The sequence below is a fragment of the Sarcophilus harrisii genome, chromosome 4 (assembly GCF_902635505.1).
Source record: "Sarcophilus harrisii chromosome 4, mSarHar1.11, whole genome shotgun sequence".
Classification (NCBI taxonomy): Eukaryota; Metazoa; Chordata; class Mammalia; order Dasyuromorphia; family Dasyuridae; genus Sarcophilus; species Sarcophilus harrisii.
Genome location: NC_045429.1, coordinates 358,131,446 through 358,151,156, shown reverse-complemented (window position 1 = coordinate 358,151,156; position 19,711 = coordinate 358,131,446). Strand labels below are relative to the sequence as shown.

At 40.3% G+C, this 19,711-nt stretch overlaps 1 protein-coding gene and 1 long non-coding RNA gene across 2 annotated transcripts in view; one reads left to right on the top strand and one right to left on the bottom strand.

Annotated features, from left to right (window-relative positions):
• Positions 1–367: 367 nt before the first annotated feature.
• Positions 368–19,711, bottom strand: part of SYT11 (synaptotagmin 11) — a 29,474-nt gene continuing 10,130 nt past the window's right edge. The window contains exons 2-4 of the mRNA XM_031966737.1: positions 16,949–17,772; positions 3,441–3,564; positions 368–2,626 (exon numbers count right to left, since the gene is read on the bottom strand). Of these exons, the coding sequence (XP_031822597.1) occupies positions 2,316–2,626; positions 3,441–3,564; positions 16,949–17,772 (1,259 nt within the window). The 3' untranslated portion in view covers positions 368–2,315. The remainder of the gene's footprint in view (positions 2,627–3,440; positions 3,565–16,948; positions 17,773–19,711) is intronic.
• LOC116423347 lies at positions 2,620–17,050 on the top strand. The gene is made up of 2 exons (XR_004233915.1): positions 2,620–2,780; positions 16,882–17,050. It is a non-coding gene; the product is annotated as an uncharacterized LOC116423347 (long non-coding RNA).

The following is a 19,711-nucleotide window of genomic DNA, read 5'->3' as shown; positions in this document are numbered from 1 at the left end:
CAGTTGCTTTGCATTGTTTCTGGGAAGGAAACAGAAGTGGGGATGCTCAGGGATTTCTGATCTTTAGGCATTAAGGCGATGAAGAGGAACCATTTCCATTTCTTCCTAGACGGGCTTCAAAACGCGCCTGTTGGATTTACATTAAACTATCTCAAAGTGAGCTTTTAGAAAACAAAAAAAAAAAAAATTATTTTTTTTTCTACGTATGATACAGTATTTACAATCCTTGGGGCACAGGACAGAGACTAGTTTTCTGAACACAACTTAAAAATGGGAGGAAATGTGAGCCAGAATACTGGAGGAAAAAGGGAAAGAATTGGGGTGAGGGAAGGAAGGAGAGGACTCTTGTTATTTTTTTTTTTTTTACCTATTCAAAAAAGAGATTTTTAAGAGATGGGATTAAAAAAAAAAAACCTACAAGGGATTCTTTATTTTTAGGAAGCATGAGGATTTTTTTTTTTTTTTTTAATTGTCTACAGAACTACCTGGAAGGTTCAAGGCAAGATGTACATCCTTTGATAAGCCATCTGACTTCTGTAGCCCTCCTTGGAAGCAAATCGGGAAGAACTTTTTAAGTATAGTGGTACCTCACTGGTATAATAAAGGAAGATCATCAGGATCCTGGCTCAGGCTGTCACGGGGCTGATTCCTTTTGTAGGCTGAGGGATGCCCTATGTGGCAATTTGAGTTCCACTAATATTCAGGCTATCCCCCAGAGGCAGTTGTCTAAATCCTCAGAAAACTAAGGAAAAAATCATTGGGCTGGAAGATAGGAGACCTGAATTCTCTTCCCAGTTCAACCACTGATCTGGACTCTGGACAAGTGGCCGAATTTCTCAAGAGCCCCTATTTTACTGTGTAGAAGAAACTGATTAAAATCTCTAAATCACCCCCAGTGCCCCTGGAAGTTTTGAAACTCAGTGAGGTCATACATGTACTTTGTACCTTTGGGGTTGGGGAGGGTGGAAAAGGTGTTAAAGAAATCCAAGGATGATGGCAACATACCTTTTGCTGAGGATGGCACTTTTTGACTTGGAAAGTTAGGGATTTGAGCTTTTATTATTACTCTTTACATCCTCATCACCATCATTTTCTTCCTAAGGGCAATCATTGAAACTTCAAGGAAGAGAGTCATTTCTAAGAATATCTTCCTTTAGGGAACAAAAGTTAACCTCCAAATAAGGCTTTAGGCCATTCCAGAAAAATTCCTTGGACAATGTTTGGAAAAACCATAGACCAGCCCATCTAAGCCTTAAACCACTCAGATTTTAGTCTGGATGACTTCTGTATATAGCAGCAAAATGGGCAGGCAAGTGTCTTTCTCTCCTCCTTTCCCTCATCCTTCTCAGCTAGAAAGAGCCTGAATATTTGGGGATCATTACGTAAATCTCATTCTCTTTGGGTCCTGGCCCTTTGGATTTCCCTTCCCTTCCCTCTCCCCTTTTGCCCTAAGAGATCCTCTGAACTGACACCTCCATGTTCCTTAAGGGGAAAGTCTGGCTGAGTCACAAACCCAGCTTCCAGCAGGTCAGGCCCATTCAAGGGACAGCATCTGTCAGCCATCCCCACAGCTCAGTTAGCTAGATTTTTCTTATTACTGGTAAACAGAACAAAAAGAAACAGAATCCTTTCTCCTGCCCAGCCCCGCCTCCATTTCTCGGTGAGGGCAGACTTTATAGCTTTTGGCTTATTCCTTGGTGAGGCAGCAGCCCGGGACCTCTCCCATTTCCTGGAGAGAGGCTGGAAAGGAGACCGAGACCAAGATGGTGGATGAGATGAGGTGTTCAACGGCAAAATTTGGAATTAAAAAACCAACCAAACAAACCACAACACCCTTCAGAGAAGCCTGGTAAAAAGAGGCTAGTTTCAGGTGAACCTCAGCAAACACAATTCAGCACAGAACACGACTTTTTCATGGATTAAAAATCTGTAACTGGATATTGGAAGTTACACTAATCGATTCAGTTTGTATTAGACATGCAATTATGTGGTTACATTGTTATATATAGACGTATGGGGTCTTTCCCGCTTTTTTCCTCATTTTTCCCCCTTTTTCCTTTTTTTTTATTTTTATTTTTTATTTTTTTGAATTTCTAGTGCCTTGTAAAAAGGAAAAATAAAATCCTCATTGCTAGGAGCCAAAGAATCAATCTGTTGCTGGGGTCGAGTAAGGTGTCTGTCCTTCGTGGGTTGTGTTTTGTACGAAAGTTTTTCCTAAGACTAAGATGAGGTTTGAGTCCGCCTCTCTCCATCACCGCCCCTCCCTCCGATCCTCTCCCACCCCACCCCCGGGGCTGGGGGGCGAGGGCTGGGGATTAGTACTCGCTCAGACTGTGCCACTTGGCCACCGGCTTGCGGGGGCTCTCGCAGACCTCTCGCCAGTGCTCCGCGCCGGCCGCCGTGACGCTGTGGGCCCCCAGGATCAGCCTCCCCACCACCTCGTTCTTGGTGGTGCGGTCGAAGTCGATGACGAGGAACTCAATACTGATGTCGGGCAGGAGGTCGGTGGGGATGTCGTAGATGAAGGACTCGTTGAAGACCGGGTTCAAAGTGCACTTCTTCACGTGGGTTTTCTTCTTGGCAATGCGCTTCCTGCCGTAATAGAGGTTCATCTTGACGTAGGGATCTGCAGCCCGGGCAGCGCGGGGAGACAGAAAGGCAGAGACGGACCCATGACAAAGTTCTCTCTCACCGGCGGGGACCCACCCCGGCGCCCCCCGTACTGAAGCGGGCATCACCGCTGGGAGCAGGGCCAGCGGACCCCACGGGACAATCTAAGGGTCAGTTACGGAGGGATCAGATTCAGCGGGCAGGGTGGCCCTGGTGGATTTGGGGCCAAAGGTAACAGAAAAGCAAAATATATCAAGAAAAAAGGAAAAGAGACCAAGTGTGGTGGGTTCCCTTACCCCCAGGCAATTGGGGATAAGTGACTTGCCCAGGGCTCCACAGCCAGAACGTGTTAAGTGTCTGAGAGCAGATTTGAATTCAGATCCTCCTGACTTCAGGGCTGGTGCTCTATCCACTGCACCCCCTAGCTGTCCTCTAAGTGTGTTTTGAAGAAAATGGGCATTTATTCACTAAATATAGGATATGTTCGCTAAATGGGTATTGGGTGAAGGATAGATGCAACATTTAAAATTGAAAATCCCACTGAAAGGACTCGGAATGGACTGAGGGCAGGATAAGGTAACCTCACCAAAGCACACTAAAGAAATTCCCCTCATAAAGGGCAGGATTTTTAAGGATACAGGCTTCTGATACCCAGGTACCTTCTGGGTGAGAGCCAACATAGTCAGCAAGCACATGGCACTGAGCGCCTTGGCCATTTGCCCATTCATGGGCTGCCTCCCTCTGTAAGCCAAAGGTAAAAGGGGGGAGCCTGGAGGAGGAGAGGGAACTCAGAAACCCCAACCCACTGGCCGATTGGAGTAAATAGCTGCTACCTGAGAGACCGGTGATATCCATCTTTGGCAAGTGTCTTGCTTTAAGGACCACCACTGTCATTCTCTGTGCCACCGGCTGGTAGGACAGGGATACTTGCAGCTCTCCTCTGCTAATACACTTCTGTAAGGAAGAGACCAAATGTGAGAAGATCTGGCAGAGAGTGAGGGAGAAGGATGTGAGGGGTGCAGAGGCCTTGGAAGAGAATCTATATAGAAGGGAAAATATTATATACATAAAATATAAAATATATACTATGTATATTATATAATATATATGAATAAAATAATCATATTTATAGTAACCAAGAATTGGAAACAAAGCTTGTGGCAATCAGTTGGAGAATAGCAAAACAAATTGTGGCATGTGCAGGGGTGAGCTGAACCAGGCTCCCACTGGCTCTGGAGAGCTGACTGTTAAGTTTTCAGTGTGCACATTTATGCCTCTGGCAAATGCTACAAATTAGAACTGGATTGATTAGGGCTTGTTTTGTTAATTATCTAGACTTAAGAAAGTGATGACAGAATATTAATTTTCTCAGATTAAATTTAGAAGTATGTGGTGTATATATTTCTGTCCTCCAATCCTCCAAGAGCTGAGTGAACATTTATCAGCACACTCCTGGGTATAAAATATAATATATAATTATTGCATAAGAAACTGTGAATATGAAACATTTAGCGATACTTAGGAAGATTCTTATGAACTGACGTAGAACAAAATAAACAGAACCAATAAGATGTTGTGCAAAATGACCACATAAATTCAAAAAATCAAAACTCAAAATCAGACTCCTGCAGTAAGCATTTGACTCCAGAGGACTGATAATCATACCTCCCTTTTCTCAATAAGGAAATAGTAGGAGATCATCATACACGGCAACAAGATTATAAGATGATCAATTCTGATAGACGTGGCCCTTTTCAATCATAAGATGATTCAAGCTAGTTCCAATGGTCTTGTGATGGAAAGAGCCATTTACACCAGAGAAAGGACTGTGGGAATTGAGTTGGATCACAACATAGCATTCTCACTCTGTTGTTGTTTGCTTGCGTTTTGTTTTCTCTCATTTTTTTTTCCTTTTGATCTGATTTTCCTTGTGCAGCAAGATAATTGTATAAATATGTATGTCTGTGTTGGATTAAACATATATTTTTAATATATTAAAAAAAACTAAGAAAATGGTAGGCTCTAGGTATAGAATAAGCTGGTTATACATAGTTATCAATGTCTCAATCTATGTAACAAGGAATAGTTCTATGTTGAATGAGATGTTATTGGGAAAATGATGGAAATATTTTCCCCAATCACCAGTGAAATGTAAAGGGAAAAGGCAAGGAGTGTGAGAAAAGGAAAGGAAGAGCGAAACTGAGATGGAAAGGGGAAGGCACCAGGGTTGTGAGAGTTTATGAATTCTGTGGAGGCATTCCCTTCGTGTTTGCAGATCACAGCCCTTCCTTTAGTAGACTGCTTTGTGAGTTGCTAAGATCCAAAAATGTCATCATTCAATAGCCAAATCTCTAGTGATGAACCTTTCTGTATCGAGACTGGTCCTCAAACAATAGATTCACCATCTGTGGCTAGAACAAACTTGACACCTTTCCAGTTGGGTAGAGCACGCTAGAATTTGTGCTCTGTCAGTGTAAAAGAACACTGGAGACAGAAAACCTGAATCTGAGGCTGGGCTCTGTCGCTCACTACCTGTGAGATTCTGGGCAGGTCACTCTTGGAGCCTTCCCTGTAAAATGGGGATAATAATAGTTGTCCTAGCTACCCCCATGAAGAGAAAAAAAGTACTATAGAATGAAAGCCTTTGAAAATCGGAGCTGCAACTAGGGCTGGGCTATTACTGCTTTGCCCCAGGGGGATGAAACTCAGATGGAATAAACAGAACAAGCTCCTAGATCATTTTGTTTCTCCTTGGGCACTGGCCTTAGCATAATGCTTATTAACTGACAGTGCAACTGAAGCCATGGATTTCTTATCTTGGATGATCCCTAAGTCCTTTTCAGCTCTGTCAGTCCAGGGCATTTTTTTGCTTTCACATATATTCTCTCATTTTGCCATTATAATGTCTTCATGAATTATAGTAAAACCTATAATGATTCTGAAGGCAACATGGTGTATTACTTGGACAAGTAATTCTCTCTCTCTGAACTTCAATTTCCTAATCTATAAAATGGAGCTAAAATTTGCCCTGCCTGTTTCTCAAGGCTATTGGGAACATCCAATGAGATTATAAATATGAAAGAAAGCTCTCTCTAAATTACAAAGTACATTAGACCCATAAGGGGTTATTTTTACTAGGATGTTTTCTCTCTGACCCAATCATCTTCTTTTTCCATATTTAAATTCTAATGCAGGCGCAGCAAGATGATGAAGTGGATAGAGCACAGGATGATAAGTCAAGAGCACCTGAGTTCAAATCCATCTTCAGACACTTTCTAGTTGTGTGATCCTAGGCAAGTCACTAAACGACAGCCTCAAAAAAAAAAAAATCTAGTCCAGCCATCATAGTATAATAGAAACTTAATTAAATTCAACAAATATTTATCAAGTACCTATTATGTATTAGGTGCTGAGACAAGGAATGAGGTAATCTGAGTTTTAATGTCAGTTCTTCCAGTAATTCTCTATATGATCTTGACTATCTGACCTTAAGCAAATTACTCTGAATCTGGGTTTCTTGTGTGTTTAAGAAAAAAAAAAAAAAAAAAAAAAAAAAAAAAAAAGGGCAGGGAATGTTTTAGACTAAATGATTTCTAAGGTTCCTTTTTGTTCTTAAATGACGTAATTGATTCTAATGGCCACATTAGACTTATCTTTCCCTAGATAAAATTTGTGTTTTTTTTATGTTTTAAACAGGGAATCTTTCTGGAATGAGGGAAAAATAACTTCTACTCAAAATTTACATATATAAGTAATATAGCTAGGTGCCTCTGTAGGTAGAGTGCTGGGGCTGGAGTCAGAAAGATTCATCTTCCTGAGTTCAAATATTACCTCAGACATCTTCTAGCTCTATGATCTTGGGCAAGTCACTTAACTGAGTTTTTTTATCTGTAAAAAGATCTAGAGAAGGAAATGGAACTCCAATGTCCATCCCTTCCTTGTTCTTCCTGGTTTCTTTCAAGTTCTAAATAAAATGCTACTTTTTTAGAGGGAACCTGTTCTAATCTCTCTTCATTCTATTGCCTTCTTTGTTGAAGATTTCCATCTTATCCTGCTTGTACACGGCTGTTAGCATGTTGTTTTCCCCATTCAACTGTAAGCTCCTTGATTTTCTTTTTCTTTTTGATTGTTTTTGTTTATTTTGTTTTCCTTTGCATCCATGTCTGGCACATAGTAGGTACTTAATAAAAGACTAATTGAACAGCTAACATTTAGCTGTACGGAACAGTTTAAACAGGAGAATTGTGAATTTTTTAATGGTTCTTCCATGTATACACTAATGCCTATGTTCTATATCTCTGTAAAAACCAGCAGAGATTACAATCATAAACTGGTTCTCCAGTATCAAGAGAGAGAAAATTGTATAGTATAAAACTGTATAGTACTGGATTCAAGGCCAAAATGATTAGCTATGTTGCCTTGACCAATGCATTTATTTGTTGGATTCTTTGTTTCTTCTTCTGTAAAACAGAGCTAAAACGACTGTGTGGACTAATTATTTTATGGGGTTATTGTGAGGAAAGTACTTTGTAAGTCTTAAGTGGATATGTATGTGTGTGCATGTATGCATAGATTTGCATAGATTTACGTATGGACACCAGAGTGGGTTTATATACATGTATGCTTATATATAGGTGCATGTCTATATACACAAGTGGGTTGTGTACATATAAAAACATGTGTAGACATACAAATGGATCATATATGTGCAGATATACACATATGGGTATATGTATATAATCTTGCATATAATATGCAAATATATATACATGTGCATATATATAGGTACAGATCAGTGGGTATATATACATGTAAGTATAAATCATGTACACATATATTACCATTATACATATACTGTATGAATCTACACATTTATATGAATATATATTCATATGTATACACATAAGTGCACACACACATATCTATGAGCTATTATTATTATTATTTGCTGAAGCAATTGGGATTAAGTGACTTGCCCAGGATCCCACAGGCAGAAAGTGTTAAGTATCTGAGGTCAGATTTGAACTCAGGTCCTCCTGAGTTCAGGGCTGGTGGTCTATCCAGTGCACCACCTAGCTGCCCCTATGAGCTATTATTTATTGAATGTCAGAATAAGGTTTTGGACTTATGGGCAAGGAGGCTCTCCAAGGAAGGTGGAAGGCCAGAGAAGTTATTCATTTATTCAAAAAGCATTTAATAAACATCTAAAGTATGCAAGGCATTATGCTAGGTATTGGAGATGTAGCTAAAAGGAAAAATAGTCCTAGGACTCAAGAAGTTTACATTTTATAGGAGTAATACAATACATGCACAGATAAGGACATAATGTTTAAGTGATTGGGGGGTAGGGTGGGGCCAGACCGTGCTAATAATTGGAGAAGATTAGAAAGGGTGACCTCTGAAATGAGCCTTTGAAGGAGTTGGGTATTCCTAGAAATGGACCAATGAACAGATGAGAACACTGTGGGAATGATCTCCAGAAGCTTTGAGAAATGGAGGGAACTGTCAAGGTTACACAGATAGTAATGAGCAGAGCTGGGATTTGGATGGAGGCCCAGTGCTTTGGAGGCAGTGATCATCACCCTATCCTGAAGGTCAGCAGTGGGTGGAAGCCCATCTGTCAAGGAGCCTATAAGTCAGGGATTTATGACACTTTTTTTTTTTTACATTACGTCAGAATCTGACAAAGCCTATGAACAGATCCTCAGTCTTGTCATTCACAGGCTGCAAATGAGGCAATTGTGTTGAAACAAATATGTCATTTTCTGAAATCTATCCACAGATCCCAAGTTAGCAGCCCTTTGCTTACAGATACTTCTGTACTAAGTAGGAAACTGATATAATGATTCCTAACGTTTCTTTGCAGCTCTAAATTCTAGGATGCTATGAAATAAGTTGATCGCTAGTCTGTGCTAAAAACCCATTATCTGAACCTAACTTTTTGGAAAACAAAATAACTAGATATATTAAATATTCAATTCGACATAGGATGTTCTAAAAGTCTTAGTGCTGTTTTAAGGTTTGACAGTTTCCTTTCGCACTTAGATTTTTGGTTCACTCTATCTTTCATGATATAATTCACTATATTTCATGCTTCAATTCACTTTAAGCAGATTAAACTAAAAACAAACAAACAAAAAAGATGAAGTGGGGGTGACCTGTTCTCTTACTACAACACCAAAAGCTAATAGAGCTCTCAAAGTAAATCTGGTTTCTCTTCTTGATATTAGAGAGGAATGAACCTCAGCCATTTCAGAGCATCTCCTATCGCTGAAACCCACTTTGGTTTCTCCAGGTCATTCTCTGCAGTGTCTTGTGACCCATCAAGAAATGGATCTTGATGCCTGACTTACAATCTAAGCTTTCCTTTTTCATGATCAGACATGAACATGCATCAGATCTCCATCTGAATCTGATCATGGGGTCATTGTATCACAATATCACAGAGAGCTGAAAGGAGCCTCCAGGATCACTGGGGCTAGTCTCTCCATTTTACAGATGAGAAATCTGACTTGAACTGATTTACCCAAAAATCACATTGTAAAGGGGAGAGCCAGGATTCTAATCCATATCATCCAGGGTTATGTCCTCAGTATAATCAGTTTGCAGCCCTCACATCACTCCCTCTTTCCCCTTCATCTTATTCATCTTCTACCTCCCTGCTCATCAAAGATCCTTTCTTTAAGCTGAATGCCCCAATTCCTTTCATGTTTGTTTTGGTCTTTGCATTGGCACTAGGCCCCATCTCACTCCCCCCAGCCTTCCCATCTGGGTGTCCAAATCTGTTGCCACACTACCACCTGAATGCCATTAGAGTCTGCATTGGAGGCCCTCAGTCCAAAGCTATTCTCTGATCCTTCATCCCCCTTCTCACACCCTTCTCCCCTTCCCCAGATTCCCATGCCAAATAGCAGCATCAATGAATGGGGCCTTTCAGAAGAAAGAGTTATTCAGGGCTGGGAGGGAGCTGCTTTTCTCAGCCCGTCAGCCTATTAAAGCAAAGACCCTGGGAGACTTTCAAACAGAGGAAAAAGGGGGAGAAGGTTTTGTTCCCGCTCTAGTAAGGCTGTGAGATATTTTTAGAAGAGGGCTGAGATCCCAGCCTCCTCCCTTCTCCAGCCCTCCTCCTCTTTTCAAGAGCAGAGAGAATTAGGCATAGTGATCCCAAGGGGCAAACAGAGCGGTAAGAAATGCTTCAGAGAGCCATGTCCATCTATGCGTATAATTAGCAGGCAATTCACATCCTTCTTTTATAGCAATTTTCTAGTTAAAATTTCATTATTGTTCCCCAGAAGACTGGCATTTCTAACTTTTTTCTCCCACAATCTCCCATAACCATTTTTCCAGTCCTAGAGATAGAAACAAACCCTGAACCAGTAGTCAAGAATCATGTTTCCATAGGCCCATATTTTTTGTGACCTTAAATAAATCACTTCTCATCTCATGGACTCAGTTTTCTCATCTCTAAAATGAGGGAGGTGGATGTTGATGCTTAACCTCTGTCAGAGTGAGCCATGTGGTCAAAAGAGAGAGGGCTATCAATTGCCACTGGGATTATATTTTTCCATAAGCTACAGCTGAGAACACATTGATCTGAAGAGGATTTGTATGTTAACAATAACAAAACAACAACAAATAATAACAAATTACAGTAATAATCTGCTTTCTGATTATCCTCATTTGGCTGATTTCCATTGTGAATCATCCACAATGAACTCTTAATTCTTCCAATTCTCCCTTGGCCTTTCCTCTCTCATTCGGGAAGTCAATAAATGGTGACTACAAGGATGACCCTAGATTTTTCCAGACTGTAATGCAGCCAAATTGTGATACTTGCATCTTCTAAACCCAGTATTCCAGCTCTGCTTTTTTGCCTTTGCAAGGTTGCCTCCCGGCCTGAAAAGTCCTCCTAATTCTAAGGCTGGTGCTCTAGCTACCCTCTTCCCTTCTTTTAAGCTTCATCTCAGGTACACCTTCCTAATGAGACCTTTTCTCTAATTAGTTTGCTCTTTCCTCAGATTACATATATTTGTGTAAATGGTATAATTCTCTAGTAGAATGTAATGTCCTTAAAGGTAGGGACCATTTTTCTTTTTGTTTGTTTTTTAATCTAAATCCTTTAGTACAGAGTCTTACACACAGTAAGTGCTTAATTAATTCTTGAATTGAATTTGATTACTTTAACCACTGCCCAAGAGTTAATTTCATTTGTACTTTCATTTACCTTCTTAGCAGGGCTAATTCAAGTATTGTTTAAGTACCTACTATATGTCAAACGGTCCTCCCATAGAGATGCTGAGATTACATAGTGCAATGGAACTGAAGCCAGTACCAAACAGAACTTGGCAAGCTCTTTCCTGTTCTTGCCAGGAAGACATGACTTTCTAAAGCATTGCTTATTGCTCTGTTTGTCCTTTGAGACCACTGTTACTAATTCTCTCTACTCTTCTTGATTCTCACTGGGGTTTTCTTGGCAGAGATACTGGAGCAATTTGCCATTTCCTTCTCCAGCACATTTTACAGATAAGGAAACTGAGGCACAAAGGGTTAATGATTCTTTGCTCTTCATGATCCCTTTGGGATTCTTTTGGCAAAGTTCCTTGAGCAGTTTGCCATTTATTTGTCCAGCTCATTTTACAGATAAGGAAACTGAGGCTCAAAGGGTTAAATGATTCTCTCTATTCTTCATGACTCCTTTTGGGGTTCTTTTGGCAAAGATACTGGAGCAGTTTACCACTTCCTTCTCCAAATTATTTTACAGGTAAGGAAACTAAGATACAGAGGATTAAATGATTCTCTGCTCTTCATGACTCCCTTTGGGATTCTTTTGGCAAAGACTCTGGAGCAGTTTGCCACTTCCTTCTCCAAATTATTTTACAGGTAAGGAAACGGAGGCACCCGGGGTTAAATGATTTCTCTGCTCTTAATGACTCCCTTTGGGGCTCTTTTAGTAAAGATACCGGAGCAGTTTGCCATTTCCTTCTCCAGCTCAGTTTACAGATGAGGAAACTAAGACAAGGCAAGGTTAAGTGACTTACCCAGAGTCATGTCTAGTAAGTGTCTGAGTTAGAACTTGAACTCACATTCCTGACTTTAGGCCTGGGGCTCTATCCACTGAGCCACCATCTCACAGCCTCCTCTAGAAACAGTCTGTTTTCATCAGATCTTTTTAGCTTTATCTTGTATTTCTCTCCAATGTGTAGGATATCATCCAGCCAAAATGAATTCTCCTGTCCCTCTACCTCTCTTGCCAAAGTCATCTCTCCAGACCTCAATCCCTTTATCAATAACATTAGATCAGCTAATTCTAGGATGAGCAGAATCTAAGGGCATATTGGTGGTAGGGAGGGTGGTCACAGTGGGTTGGACTTTATGATGTCTAAGGGGATCTCCAAACATCTCCTTCTGTTTCTCACCTCTGTATCTTTTCTTGCCTTTCCTTCATACTGCCTTTTCAGGAAAGCCTTTCCTGATTTCCCCTTCAGACCTCATGGAAGTTTCTAATGCACTTGTTAGGTAATAATATTGTACCAGTTATGTTTTTGCCTCTTATTTCTGAATTTTCGTTGAGCTGTAAGCTCCAGGAGGGCAGGGATTTCTAAACTCTACCTCTCCATCAGTACCTAGTGAGTACTTAATAAATGTTTACAGAATGAATGGCTGGCTGCCTCATTGGATGAAAATGTACCTCTGTAGCCCTTGTCGTCTGGGACTTCTTTGTACAAACTCCTGTATTGTGCTGCTCTGGGGCCTTCTGGAGGGGGCTGGGGGAAGGGCGGCTCTGTTTCCCAGTCCTGGCTTATTCCTTCTGAAGAGAATTAATAAAGTGGAAAGAAACGCAGCTCATGCCAAGAGCCCCTGGCTATTTAGCAAATGTCATTGACTGAGCTCCCTGCCTAGTGCCCTGCTTTGGGGCTGCTGGGTTCCCAGACCAAATCTCCTCTCATCCCCCCCTCCTTTCTCTCTCCCAGCCTGTTGCTCAGCTGTGAGGAAGGGTCTGGCTTCCTTCACCTCCTTCCATTACCCCAAAAGGCTGATGATGTCCTGGCTGCAGTCTGTAGGAATCTCGCTGACCACCAAGGAAAGGGTCAGGAAAAAGGGACCAATGTGGGGATGGGAAGCAAGTGGGGCCAGTCTAGGGCTCGGGAGAAGGATAGAAGGTTAGGCTTGAAGGGAAAGGAGAAGTTTAGCCAGATTCACCCTGTTCCCTAATCCTGGAATGACCTCTTTTTACTTGTTCAGCTGAACAGGATTCTTTAATGTCCAATCAAATACCAAGGACATCTTCCTCCATCCTCCCAAACTACCAACCGCTGCACCCCTCAGACCTTACACAGCATTTATTTTGTAGTTCTGTAAAACCATTCTCATGGGATGCTGTGAATTACAATAATTTCAATTGGTGTTTTATGCCCCTGCTGGACTAAAGTCCAGTAGGACCAGGATCATGTTTTATAGAAATTTTTAAATTTACCTAGGTTTCTGACCTAGAGCTTTCTACACATAGTAGGTGTTCAGTGTTTATTAACAAGAATGCTGTATCTAGAATCAGGAAGACCTGATATCCAACCTCAGATGCTTACCTAGTTGTGTGACCCTGAGTAAATCACCTAATCCTATGTACCTGATTCCTCATCTGTAAAATGAGTTGGGGAAGGAAAGAGATTGGCAAACCAGTCTTTGCTAAGAAAACCCCAAAGGTGTTTGTGGAGATACTGAAACAATTAGACAACAAACACCCTCACCAGATCCCCTTTAATAAAAGACATATTTACAAAAAAGGCTTAACACACACTATAAGAGGCCATGACTGAGAACTATTAAAGTATTTCCTTTCCTCGGAGGACATGGCAGCAGGAATCAAAGCCTTAATCCCAAATTTGTAGCTGGAAGGGACTTCAGAGGTTAATTTGTCTAACCTTAACCCAAAGGATGAACTTAATCTGCAATATCACTGATAACCTATGCTGCTTGAAATCTTTTAGTCATGGGGACACTCACTATTCCCTGTGAAGTTAAAGGAATGAAACTCTTAAGCTCAGAATTGAGAGTCAGGAGATCTATAGTTTACTTCCAGGATGACCATTGGATGATTTTGACCGAGGACACTTGTTTATCTGTGTATCATTTTCCTCACTGGTAAAATAAGGCATCAGGTCATTTTAAAGGTCTCTTCCAGTTATGATGTTCTATGGCAAAATAGAAAGGATTACAGGGTAGGCTTGTGGGATAGATGGTGCAAAAACTATTTCCTAATTTCCCAAGTTTTTAGTCCTTTCTCATCCCTAATATGATTCTGCTTGTGGGATGGATAGTGCAAAAATCATTTCCTAATTTCCCAAGTTTTTAGTCCTTCCTCATTTCTGATATGACTTTACTCTGTATTAAAACATATACACATATATAGCTGTATGTATCTATATATGTATGTTATATGCTACATTTATACACATGTATGTATATGTTTACATGTATATTTATATATAACTACATACAATATCACATTATATATTTAAATATATGTGTATGTATATATATATAAAATATAACATGATATATATAATGAGCAGCTAGGTGGTTCCAGTGGTGGTCCTGGAGTCAGGAGAACATTCACTACCCAATTCCCCTTAGTTTTCTCATCTGTAAAAATGAACTGGAGAAGGAAATGGTAAATTATTCTGGCATCTTTGCCCATAAAACTGGGGTCATGGAGAGTTGGATACAATCGAAATGATTCAACTATAATATATATTACATATATACACACACACATATATACACATAATACATATCTATTACTTGTATGTATATATTTTACTTACTCTCTCTACCTCCTCCCCCACCCCAGCTCAGTCTCCTGATTCAGTTAACAGGGGCTGTTTCACTTTTCTTTTTCTATTCCCAAAACTTGGTGCAGAAAATGATTATTAAATAAGTGTTTATTGAATTGAATTGAATTAAGAAAGAGGGGCAGTACCCCTCTTTTGGTCATTAAAGGAATAAATGATATATTTATTTATTTATTTATAATAAATATATTTATATTTTATGTAAAAATATAATATAAATATTTTATATTTATAATATAAACATAAAATAAATTTATTCCTTTATCTTTATCCTTAAAACTGGTGTGCCTATGAAAAGTCAACTGTGAGTTTGGAAATGGGAACCTTCCATTTCAAACACATACAAGGTAAGAGTAGAAAAGAATAAATAGAAGCATATATAAAGTCAGCTAGTGGTATGTCAAACTCTGATAGGAAATAAATCAGTTACAATTGTAGGTTGGCGCTGGAAAAGGAATACATTAAGAAGTTGCCATGGCTTCTGGGCTGTGGGAAATAATCCACTGGAGAGACCACACTTCACTCCAGGTTGAAAATTAGCCCCCTGGCCCTCCCATTCCCTGAATGAGTCAGTGGTTAAACTATAGAGTTAACTAGTCAGAAAGAATCCCAGGAGTAGGCATTAGTGGTAGAGAATGGGCAGAGAGAGTGGGACACTCTTACTGGGCAGTCTGAACATGTTTTGTAGAAGAAGAAAAATGATAATTATGTCATTATTACTATGTCATTATTATGTCATTACTACTAATAATAATAACCTCTGTTCAAGTCCTATAATGCCTCATCATAGTGAGGGTGAGCTCTGAGTTCTTGACAGTTGTTCTAACAGGGCATAGCTCTGGCAGGTCCTGCTAAGCTGGAAATGCTTCGTGAATACTAGCCAAGCAACAGAATCTGGGTCTGTCGTCCAAAGACCAACCCAGCCAATTTCTATGGGGCTCAGTGACTAGGGGATGAATTAGTTTTTGGCCATCACTATCCACAGAGATTGTTTCATAAGTCTACCAATGAGGGGTTGCTGTCTCTGTTGATAAAGGAAGTATCCAAACCAGTGAAGTCAATTGGAAGTATTAATAATGATGATAGTAATAATAATTCCTTTATATATTGATTTATAGTTAATATATAGTATAGTTATTATATGTTACATATATAATATATATTACGTATTAACTATATATAACATAGTTAATATAATTCTATCCATTCTTATCGATTTCTTGGCTTTTTGATTTTCTTATACCAGCTAAAATCACACTTCTTAGAGGAACCCTTTTCTGATTCTTTTTCATGTAAATGCCTTCTCTGTGTTGTTTATCTTCACTGAATGGAGGTGTCCTCAATCAAACTGAAATCTTATCAAAAAAAAACCTTAGCTTAAAAAGGCCAAGGGTCTCCCATTGCATCGAGTGCCAGCTCCAGTCATCCTGATCTATAGCTGGACGCTGGAAGGAAGAGTGAGGCAGGTGACCTTGCCCAGCTCTCCCTCATTTAAATCCAACTTCTTTGAATGTCATGTCATCATCTCCCTAATGTCATGGTCCTTTTTGAGAACGAAGGACAAACAACAACAATCTCCAATTTATTCTGTATGCATCTTGTTTGTATATAGTTGTTTGCATGTTTTCTCCTCTATTAGACTATGTATGAGCTCCTTTTAGGCAGGGACTTTTACTTTTCTTTGTATTCCCAGTCCAAGGTACGATGTCTGATACAAAGTAGACACTCATTAAATGCTCACTGACAGAATGACTACATTCATTACTTTATCTGAGCCTCTTAAAAGTTTGATGAGGTAGATAGTATAAGTAATCTCTCCATTTTACAGATGGAGAAACTGAAGTTGCCCAAGACACAGAACTAGCAGTTGGTGAACGCACGTTCTTAAATTCAAGTCTTCTGACTTCAAATTCAGTGTTCCCTTTACTACATAGTAGTGTGCCCTCAGCATGGTACAAATGAGCAGAATTTTAGGAACTCGGCCCATTATCATAACTGCTCCTTCCTCGGTTGCCTCAGAGGCTTGCCTCAGAGGCTCTGAGCAAATGCCCATTCAACCATTAATGAGATCTTTACAGCACCACTTCTGCTATTTTTGTCTCTTTTCAACCTTTGGTTTTGTCATAAGGATAAAGCGAGATTGTATTTATTAGGACAGACACAGTAGGTGCTTAATAAATGCTTGTTCCCTTCTCCATCCCTTCCACCCCCAAGAGACTGGAAAGGATGTGTGGAATCAGAACCTGGATTTAAGTCCTCTTGACCTTATTCGCTGTATGCCTTTGATCTAATTTTTTAACCACAGTCATCTGTTAAATAGCTATAGGAAATCTTATGGTACCTACTTCTACTTTACAGTAGAGGAAACTTTTACACACCTTAGAGCCTTGTATAAATGTAAATTATCATTATCGTTCTTCAGCAGCTGGATGCCCTCCTCATTCCCACCCAGAGGCTCCCTTTTCCCTGCCCACTGTTGCCCATATCACCTGGATATTTCTCTTGATGATGTCCCGGGTCAGCTGAACTTTGCCAGTGCTGGGATCCACCCCAGCCAGCGGTACCATGACCTCACCGATGACATCATCCCGGGAGAATCGGTCAAAACTGAGGACCAGAAAGTGCAGCACGAGATCCTGCAGCTGGCTGTAGGGGATGCCATAGAAAGTGAAGGTCTCATCGAACACGGGATCCAGTGTCTTGCGTAGCACCCTTGTCTTCACCCGGTGTCGCTTATCTGGAAGAATGGTCATTTTGATGTAGGGATCAGAAGCCTGGGTCTGGTCATCCATCACTGGCAGGCCATGGGCCTCTTGGATTGTCACTACCAGGGCTTTTTTAGGGAAATTATAGTCTACTGAGAAGGTAAGGGACCCCAGCATAACATCTTCTTCTGGGGAGGATGGGGAAGCTGTTTTGCTTCCCCCGGGGGTCAGGCTCTGAACTGGGCTCAGTTCATCACCATAGTCCACCTTGATGGGGAGTTGGTCTATACAAGGGCTCGTGTTCAGTACCCCAGGACTCTTCTCTCGGGTTAGGAGACCCGATTCGGCCGCGTCCACCAAGAGATTCCCTCGTCCACCTTCCTGCCCGGGACCGCCTTTGTCTCTCCTCACACGGATGATTTTCTTCTTGTTGCTGAGAGTCTCAGGGTAAATGCTGATGCCTTTGAGCATGTGAATAAACTTGTAAGGAGGTGTCTTGTGCTTCTTCTCAGCCTGTTGGTGACAGCAGGTCCAGACAAAGACTGTCACAGACACAGACACCACCAGTACGGTAGCCCCGATGAGCCCCAGCACCACGGGGGAGACATCTGAGGGAGAACAAAGCATAGTCAGGCTGGAGGACCACCTATCTCATCTCCCCTACTCCCGCCTTTTTTCACACAGTCACTAGGTCAGTGTCATTGAATCTCCGTGCTAGAAAGGAACTTGGGGGCTACCTAATCTAACCTATAATTAAACAGAGTCCTTCCCACCCCAAAACACCTCTAAGAGAACTTCCAGTGATAATGATTTCACTATGTGTCAAAGCATCACTTTCCATTTGGAACAGTTCTAAGTGGGAGGAAAGTTTTCTTATTTTGAATAAAAATTTCTCCCTTTGAGACTTCTCTCTTCTGACTCTTCCGTTGTTCCTATTTCTATCCTCTGGGGATTAAAAAAAAAACAGAAAAAATGACGAGCTGGGAACAGAAGGCTTGAGTTTGAATTCTAACATTGTTAACTTTTTACTTAAATGACCTTTGACAATCATTCAACAATGTATCAGAACTACTGCTAGGCAGTGGAGCTATAATAATAACAGCCAGCATTCACATAGCACCATGCTAGGCACTGGAGCTACTACTTCTGGTAGTACTAGTACTACTACTAGTTAACAGTCATATAGCACTTACTATGTTACTAAATGCCAGGCACTGTTCTGAGTGTTTATTGCATGTGATCTTCACAACAACCCTATTAGATAGGTAATAACAATAATTATTATTATATTTGCTAACATTTATATAGGGGCCATGTGCTAAGGAGGATGCTGAGCACATTACAATTATTTGGTCCTTACAACAACTCTGAGATAGGTATTATCATTACCCCCATTTTACAGTTGAAGAAATTGAGGCAAACATAGTTCAGTTACTTTTCCAGGATCATATACCTAGGGAGTATCTGAGGATGGATTTGAATTTGTGTCTTCTTGACTCCAGACCCAGCACTCTACAAGCATTACTGTTCTAAGCATTTTACAAAAATTATCTCATCTGACTTACATGAACTGATGCTGAGTGAAATGAGCAGAACCAGGAGATCATTATACACTTCAACAATAATACTATATGATGATCAATCCTGATGGATGTGGCCCTCTTCAACAATGAGATGAACCAAATCAGTTCCAACAGAGCAGATGAACCAGCTACACCCAGAGAAAGAACTCTGGGAGATAACTATGAACCACTACATAGAATTCCCAATCCTTCTATTTTTGTCCGCCTGCATTTCTGATTTCCTTCACAACCTAATCACACTATTTCAAAGTCTGACTCTTTTTATACAGCAAAATAACTGTTTGGACATGTATACTAATATTGTATTTAACTTATACTTTAACATATTTAACATGTATTGGTCAACCTGCCATCTGGGGGAGGGAGTAGGGGGAAGGAGAGGAAAAAGTTGGAACAAAAGGATTTGCAACTGTCAATGCTGAAAAATTACCTGTGCATATATCTTGTAAATAAAAAGCTATAATAATAAAAAAATTGATTGAAAAAAAATTATCTCATCTGATTGTGAGCCACTTTGCCATCTAGGTCTTAGTGTCCTTGTTTGTGAAACAAGGAAGTTGGACTAGATGGTCACCAAACTCCTTTTAAGCTCTGACATGCTATCTATGACAGGTGAATCTTTTTCCATATAAGTGCTCAGGGTAGGTGATTTTCAGTCATGCTGAAGATGTAAATGGTGTAGCCATAGACACAAGCAAATGGCCTTAGGTGGGGCTAAAGTTAAGGGGATAAGAGGAAGCTAGGAAGAATGAACAAAAGGAAGATAAGTAATTTTATATCAGAGAATTACAGAATATTAAACTTGGAAGGGAATTTAGAAATCAATTAGCCACTTTACAGATGAGAGGTAAGTAATTTATATATTCAGCTAAAGAGGGATAGGAGTAGAACTAGAACCCAGACATATGTTAACATTGATTCAGTTATTTAAAAGAGGGCATACTGGGTATACAAATAAGATCTA